The sequence below is a fragment of the Aptenodytes forsteri genome, unplaced genomic scaffold (genome assembly GCF_000699145.1).
Source record: "Aptenodytes forsteri isolate BGI_AS27 unplaced genomic scaffold, ASM69914v1 Scaffold3, whole genome shotgun sequence".
NCBI lineage: Eukaryota > Metazoa > Chordata > Aves > Sphenisciformes > Spheniscidae > Aptenodytes > Aptenodytes forsteri.
The window spans coordinates 989,304-997,892 of record NW_008795283.1 but is presented as its reverse complement, the minus strand read 5'-3'; the positions used below and the strand labels follow the sequence as shown (position 1 = coordinate 997,892).

General features: G+C 39.2%; 1 protein-coding gene across 2 annotated transcripts in view; it reads left to right on the top strand.

Moving 5' to 3' along the window:
• Positions 1 to 982: 982 nt before the first annotated feature.
• Positions 983 to 8,589, top strand: part of SIPA1L1 (signal induced proliferation associated 1 like 1) — an 82,260-nt gene continuing 74,653 nt past the window's right edge. The window contains exon 1 of one of the 2 annotated variants that reach the window (XM_019472074.1): positions 983 to 2,556. In XM_019472074.1, coding sequence (XP_019327619.1) covers positions 1,059 to 2,556 — 1,498 coding nt within the window. In that variant the 5' untranslated portion in view covers positions 983 to 1,058. The remainder of the gene's footprint in view (positions 2,557 to 8,589) is intronic. The other variant, XM_019472075.1, reaches the window with a different exon arrangement.

The following is an 8,589-nucleotide window of genomic DNA, read 5'->3' as shown; positions in this document are numbered from 1 at the left end:
CTTTTCATATCAAGTTATTTAAAAGTATGTGTTTCTATTTAGCTTTAGTCATCTTTTATGTTGTGAAATCTGGGCAGAGGTAATATATGCTTTCTGGACTATCCAACTAATCTGCAAATAAGGCTGTGCAAAACACAGAATAAATGTTATTGACAGCCATTCTCTCTATTATAATTTTGTAATCTTTTTGCTAATTAGCTTCCTTCCTTTTTTTTTTTGTTAGCATATCATAGTTACTTACATTAATGGAAAAGTTGACTGGCCATTGTTAATACCTAATTGCAACCAAGGATGTATGACTTATAAATGGTAAATTCTTTAAAGCACTTAAACAAAATTTGGAGTCCTGATTTGGCTCCTCTATATTTTCTCCAGGAAATGTATGCTGTAAGTGTCCTTCAGCTGAGGAAATGAGGTCCCTACTTGAGCTTTGTAAAACTGTCCACTAACCCAACGAAAATGTATCGCTAATCAGTTCATAAGGAAAAAATTGTATTTAGGTGTGGAATCCAAATGTAAAAGTATTTTTTCAGAAGGCAAACCAACAATATCTAGAAAACTCTTCACCACCGTATAACACGACTCTGCATTTTTGAGATGATGATCAATGAGATTTAAAAGCATGTTTATTAGAAGTATTAATTCTGTGTAATAATAACTTTGATAGTTTCGGTTACGAAAAAGTTACATATGAAATGATTAATGCTTTTTTATCTCCCTTTTTCTCTGTTCTAGGCTTAAAAGAAGCATAAGCAACTGGGTTACAGCTCTGACGTTTTGGAGCACAAGTGATGTTAAAACAATTTGAATGTATTGGAGCATGGCTACTTCTTAAAATGCAAAAGTTAGAGGAAATTATTGCTTATCAAAACCTACTGAATATCTGAATTTTCTAGACATCCTGCATTTAAATGTGTCCTTAAATGTCCATGATTAAGATCTCATGCAACCATTGTATATTTTGGAGACTATTCTCCGAAAGAGAACTGTGCATTTAAAAAGCAGAAATGACTGTTTTTTCTCTTGGAACTTACTAAGATTGAACATACTGAAAGATCATGACCAGCTTGAAGCGGTCCCAGACCGAAAGGGCTGTTGCCACTGGGGTATCAGTCGGAACAGATGGCACCTCAAAAGTCCACTCGGATGACTTTTATATGAGGCGCTTTAGGTCACAGAATGGCAGCTTAGGATCTGCAGTCATGGCGCCAGTTGGACCTCCTCGCAATGAAAGTTCCCATCATGTTACCTCTACCCCTGGAGTCCCTAAGATGGGGGTCAGGGCAAGGATTGCTGATTGGCCCCCAAGGAAGGAGAACATCAAGGAAACAAGCAGATCTAGTCAAGATATTGACACATCAAGTTGCCTTGACAGCATGTCTTCTAAAAGCAGTCCTGGAAGTCAGGGAAGCTCTGTTAACCTGAATGCTAATGATTCTGTCATGTTAAAGAGCATCCAGAGCACACTTAAAAACAAGACCAGACAATCTGATAATCTAGACTCCAGGTTTCTTACACCTGATGGCTATCCCAGTTCCCCAAGGAAAGCTCTTCACAGAATAAGACAACGCAGCAACAGCGACATTACCATAAGTGAGCTTGATGTGGATAGTTTTGATGAATGTATTTCACCCACTTTCAAATCTGGACCATCTCTGCACAGGGAGTATGGCAGCACATCTTCTATAGATAAGCAGGGAACTTCAGGGGAAAGTTTTTTTGACTTATTGAAGGGCTATAAAGATGAAAAGTCTGATCAGAGAAGCCCAGCCACAACTAAGCTCAGTGAACTCCTGATTGCCAGTGGAAGCAAGGGTTCAGGATTCTCTTTAGATGTGATAGATGGACCTATTACTCAAAGGGAAAACCTGAGACTCTTTAAGGAAAGGGAGAAGCCACTCAAGAGACGCTCAAAATCAGAGACAGGAGATTCATCCATTTTTCGTAAGCTGCGCAATGCCAAAGGTGAAGGGGAGCTTGGGAAGTCTTCAGATCTTGAAGATAACAGGTCAGAAGATAGCATGAAGCCTTGGACTTGTCCAAAGTGTTTTGCTCATTATGATGTACAGAGTATTTTATTTGATTTAAATGAAGCGGCAATCAACAGGCATAATGTTATTAAAAGAAGGAACACAACCACAGGTGCATCTGCTGCTGCTGTAGCATCACTTGTCTCTGGACCCTTGTCTCATTCTGCAAGTTTCAACTCTCCAATGGGCAGCACTGAAGACCTGAATTCAAAAGGAAATCTCAATATGGACCAGGGGGATGATAAAAGCAATGAACTTGTGATGAGTTGTCCTTATTTTCGTAATGAGATTGGTGGGGAAGGGGAGAGGAAGATCAGCCTTTCCAAATCTAATTCAGGTTCCTTCAGTGGGTGTGAAAGTGCCTCGTTTGAGTCAACTCTGAGTTCTCATTGCACGAATGCCGGAGTAGCGGTTCTGGAAGTTCCCAAGGAGAATCTGATTTTACATCTAGACAGAGTGAAAAGATACATCGTTGAACATGTAGACCTTGGTGCATATTATTATCGAAAATTCTTCTATCAGAAAGGTAGGAAATTTTATTTCTCCTTGTATTTTATTAATGATTTTTTTGTTTTACCAACATACAAAATTCAGCTGATGTATAATAGTATTTGCAAGAATTATATACTTTTTTAATCATCAGTGCTTAAACATGGTATATTTTACTGATCAGTACATGCTGTGTCTAATAGAGTCTTTCACAGTGTTGGACTGGAAAAGTGTTGATGAATTTAGTACTGATACACATAACAGCAATGGCTACAAATTATAAACGTCTTGAAACGCAGCTTTGGTATCCATGGGAGTGGGCAGGGGTTGGCACTTGAAAGATTAAAAAAGAAAATAAAATTCTAAAATATGAGAACTTTCTTCCCTCTGCGTCAAGACTTGATGTACTGAGGATTTAGTGGAATGTGCAGCTTGGAAAGTTAGCATTTACAATAATCTTTGGACATTTTAATATTTTAAATTAAAAAACCCCCATGTTTTGAAATGGATGATTGTCAATAATAATGTCTTCCTCACTCACTATTTTCATTATAGCCATCGTTCTAGAAAGAAAATTCTAATTTGTCAGATTTGAAGAAAGAAACTATCACTGTATATACATAACTATATATATACACATGTATATATATGTTGCAATGACAACAATGTTTCTGAAAAAACAGAGTACAATTCTCTTATCACATGGTTCTACTGAAACCAAGGATTATAATTTCCACTGGGGGTATGCAGGGAAAAAAAAAATCGGATCAAAGCTTTTTGACTTATAGAAACAAGCAAAACCCAAACATTACCAAGATACCCCCCTCACCAAAATGTTGCTGGCACCGTGAGATGCAGATCTCTCTGTTCTTCCTGATTCTGAAAATGATCAAAAAGGAGTGCAGACCAAAGTCCTTCAAAGTTTAAGAGTTCTGTCTGCAGGATTGTGTGCCTTGCTATGGTATCTCCTGATGGATAGAATTGGTCTAATGACTGACTTGAAGTGTGCTTGTTCCTTAGCTACCAATGATCAGGATTGGGTTTCATCTCTTTAGTGAAAGCAGCTCAAAAGAGCTTGTTTCCTGCAGATTAAAGCAACAGGGATGCCTGATTAAAATAAGTGGATGGTCAGTTCAAAAAAACCTTCAACTTGTTAACTGTGTGTAACAGCTAATAATCTCATCTCCCATTTTTCCCTTGCCTTGAAATATGTCCATCTCTCGCCTCTTCTTCCCTGCATGGTCCCATGGTTGGGTGGCTCTTGTCACGCTTTCCATAGTCTCCTCTTTCTGCAGTCTTTCTAGGGCTGAGAGGTAGCCTTTGCATGGTTTTTGAGAGTGCTGATCCACATCCTTTGGAGAGAAAGGAGTGAGGCAAAATACTGGTTTCCTGAGAACACTAAGCCAGATGTGCAATATAGGATGAGGTATGTTTGGAGGGGAGAGCCTGAGAATAGAGACCTTTGCCTGCGATTACCTTCCTATGTATCTCCCTCCGGAACAATTTGATTCCTTATCACTCTGGTGAGTTTTGCAATCAGCAACTAAAGGTGCAGTTTCATGGTACAGCTGACCTGATTTAACAGCATTTCAGCACTAAAAGAGGAAGACTTTATTCCTCCCCTTTCCTTGTACCAGTTCTCTTGTTTTCTGGAAACTTGATAAGCCAGTTCGGTTTACCAACCAAGCAGAAATCTTGTCATCACAATAAATTTGCTTTTTATTGCTTGATTATTTCTCTCCAGTTTTAGTGAGTCAAATCAACTTTCCTTGCAGTCAGAGAAGTGCCCAAACCCCACAGTTCTACAAGTAGCGAACACATTTTGTTGACCACCCAGTGTATTGTCTTTCCCCAAGCAAACTTTAGACTTAATTTGAAAGAGACGGGATAGTGATAAAACTTAAAGCAGCATAATAGGATGTCGTGGTTTAACCCCAGTGGGCAACTAAGCACCACACAGCTGCTCACTCACACACACACACCCCCCAGTGGGATGGGGGAGAGAATCAGAAGAGGAAAAGCAAGAAAACTCATGGGTTGAGATAAGAACATTTTAATACTTGAAATAATAGAATAATAATAACAATAATAAATTGTAATGGAAAGTAAAACAACGAGAGAGAGGAGGAAAAAAAAAACAGGGAAAGGAAAAAAAAAAAATTGATACAACCACTTACCACCTGCTGACCAATGCCCAGCCAGTCCCCGAGCAGCGGTCACTGCCCCCTGGCCAACTCCCCCCAGTTTGTATACTGAGCATGATGTCATATGGTATGGAATATCCCTTTGGCCAGTTTGGGTCAGCTGTCCTGGCTGTGCCCCCTCCCAGCTTCTTGTGCACCTCCTTGCTGGCAGAGCATGGGAAGCTGAAAAGTCCTTGACTAGTGTAAGCACTACTTAGCAACAACTAAAACTTCGGTGTGTTATCAACATTGTTCTCATGCTAAATCCAAAACACAGCACTGTACCAGCTATTAGGAAGAAAATTAATTCTATCCCAGCTGAAACCAGGACACAGGAAAAAAAAAAAATCAAGGAAGTCAGTTGTAACTGAAAGTTACTACAACATGAAGCAAGTAATGATGCAGAAACTTCCTTGTTTGAAGAGGAGGTTGGATGTTATGAATGGAATAGACAGTGATGAAAGACAGTTTCAGTGGGATCAGCTAGTCAAGTCAGCAGGCCTTGGGTAATTTTATAGTCTTAAAAGTATGAAGCAAAGAATTCTGATTCATCAATGGTAACTTTTAAAGATATCAAACCAGGAAAATGTCACAGAATTGGAGAACTACTGAAGTAATCCTAGAGCTTGTAAAGAATAAAAAGCAATGACCCTGAGAACTGTAATCCTTTAGCTTGTTTTCATTCCAACTTGAAATAACAAAGCAGGTAATTTGGGACTATATCAACAAAGAACTGCCAGTTAAAAATCATTAACGATGCCAGTCAGCGTGATTTAATGAAAAGTAGGTCTTGTCACAAAAATAGCCCCATACTGTTAATCTTTTGTGTCTTAGAAAAAAAGAGAATGAAAGCCATTGCATTGATATAGTCCATTTTAATTTCTCCAAGGTAATTTGGTGACATGCTCATGGTGACTGGACTGAAATCTTTAATTATATGGAAGTAATAGCTCATTCTTTACAGGTATTGTTACTTGGATGATAGATGCATCTCAAATTTTAGCAGTGTATGGGGGAGGTATCAGTGAGCTGGAGTATTACTAACATGGTCCAAATTAATTAAAATATCTTAATCTAGTTAGTGTAAAATATTTGCATGTGACATTTATGGATGAGTCTTGTGTAAGTTCATCGATGAACGCAAATGGATGAGCATTTGTATGTAAAGGAAATACTGAGGTGAAATCAACGTATTATTTGACCCTTTACAGAGCAGTGGTAAAACTAGTGATAAATAATATTCTGGCCTGGTGTCCAGAGTTCTAAATGTGAAAATACTGGTGGAAACAAGTTAGTGGAGGTTAGAAAAATGGTACAGATATTGGGAAAAGAACTTCATAACGGTAGTTCCCAAGGTTGGATTCAGCTCCTCTACTTTATATCTGAGCTAATTGTGCAGACTCCCTTTGTACTCACTGGAGAGAAATGAACCTTGCAGGATGATACAAATTGCAGTCTTACTTCCCTCAATTCACAGAAGGCTCATACACAACTAACTCACATGGAGATGTTTATACTTACACGAGATGAATGCTACTCTTACATTGCAAAAGATGTATTTGCAAGGTGACTATTTAAAGCTGTATTCAAAAGGTGTATTTGGTAGGGGGACTTGTCTAGACTTAAGACTTCTAATTACATTTATAAGCACTGAGATGTGGTAATACTAGTGCTAAAAAAAGAGGGGGGGGGAAGCCAGCACAAGAACAAATTTGTGAAAGTTGCACAAATTTGACCTTGAAATAAGATTTAGCTTGGAACAAAAAAGATAACTATACACGGGAAAAACTTATTAAAGGAAGCTGTTCGTTGTTTGAATTTTACATGGCAGTCAGTTTTTTGTATGACGTTTTCCCTTCTCCTCTTAACTTCAATGCCTGAAAAGACAATTTCTGACCTGTTTGAGTTAAGGTAACAGGGTCTCTTCTGGCATCTCTGTTTCTTAATCTGACAATCCCTTCTTTTAAGATGCCTCTTTATTGGAGGGGTTTGCAGTTCATATAGATGTAGTAGGTAGCTAGACAGAGTAAGGCTGGCTTCAGTTCAGTGCCATAATTTATATGTCCTTTCAGCTCTTGCTGCTTGTTTGTGTCCAAGGGCAACTGTGTAATCTGGACCCTCTGGAGTGAAATCAGAATACTGGCTGAAATACACACACAAATGAGATCATTAATAACAATAAAAATGTTTCAAAGTGTGCTGGTACTGGGCAAAACTTTAAAAATCTGATTATTGAAATAAAAGATTTTTTTTCTCTAAACATGGTGCTTTTAGGATTAATCAGAAGGAAAATGGGTTGGATTTGTTTGGGTTTTTTTTTTCTTTTCTACACAGTGGCACCAAATGTAAGGGTGGGGAAGAGGCAAGGGAAGATTTCAAGAAGCTACCTGGCAATTGTTTTAGGGCTACTTTCTGGACTGTTTTTTTCCTTGTAGAGCATTCTAACATTTTTGTTTGTCCTATGGTTGTGATAAGTATAAAACCTTGCAACTAATCTTCTAAGAAAATACATTTTAAGACAGCTGATGAACTTCAGTTTTGATAAAAAGTACATTTTTTGACAGAAAGGAGGAACAAGTTGTTCAGGCCTTCTTACTGAAATGTAAGAAAAGTTGTCTTTTTGTGTGAGAAAGTGAGATTCTTATTTAAATACATAACTTTCTACCCTCCGCAGTTCATTTTGTACTGTTGACCGCAATGCTGCAGTTTATTTAGTTTATTAAAAAAAAAAAATAAAAAAAAAAATAGAGAGTGAGAAGCAAAACCCTTGAACTCACTGCTTCTGGACATAAAATTACAGTTCCCAGAGAAGGGAAGAGTCATCTTAGGTCAACCCAAAACTTCTAGTCCTATCTTCTGGCAAAGGCCAGTAACAGATACTGAAGGAAGGGTAAGAATAAGGCAAAGGCATAGCGATTCTTTTCAGGTGTACTTTGCCAGCCTCTGGAGATGTGTAGATAATGGACTTAACCTGGTGATAGTACCATTTGTATTTAGTAGTCTTTGGACTTATCTTCCAGGCATTTATCCAGTTGTCTGTTACCCCGCATAAACCTTTAGCATTCACAGTACTCCTGCAGCAGCAAGGAGTTCTGCAGCTTGACTACGCTGGTCTTAAAGAGCCAATTTTTAATGTCTTTGTCTACTGGCTTCCAGAATGAAAACTAGGGTCATCAGATTAAATGGTCTCACTGCTAGGTGAAAAAGTTTTCTCACCTTTCCTTGCTATGTGTTATTTTATAAACCTCAACCATATTATTCCCCTCAGTCATGTTTTGTTGCCCTTCTCTGAATCTTTTCCAGTTGAGATCAGGGCACAGTGTTTAAGACAGAAGCAAACTGTCTGTTTTTGTAAACTGAGGTTTACATGGCACCGGGCCTGCTGGTGACAGACGGAGTCCAGCTGTCTCACAAGGGAAAAAGGATCATGGCTCATGAATTGGCAGGGCTCATTGAGAGGGCTTTAAACTAGGTTCGAAGGGGGAAGGGGATAAAACCAGGCTCGCTAGAGATGAGCCGAGGGGTGGCGTGCCGATGCCGGGGGCGAAATCGATAGCCCGGCTCAAGTGCATATACACCAATGCACGCAGCATGGGCGGCAAGCAGGAGGAGCTGGAAGCCATTGTGCAGCGGGAGAGATATGACTTAGTCGCCATCACAGAAACATGGTGGGGTGACTCTCATGACTGGAGTGCTGCAATGGATGGCTATAGACTCTTCAGAAGGGACAGGCGAGGAAGGAGAGGCGGTGGGGTGGCCCTGTATGTTAGGGAGTGTTTTGATTGTATAGAGCTCAACGATTGTGATGATGGTACGGTTGAGTGTCTATGGGTAAGGATGAGGGGGAAGGCCAACGAGGCAGATATCCTGCTGGGAGTCTGTTATAG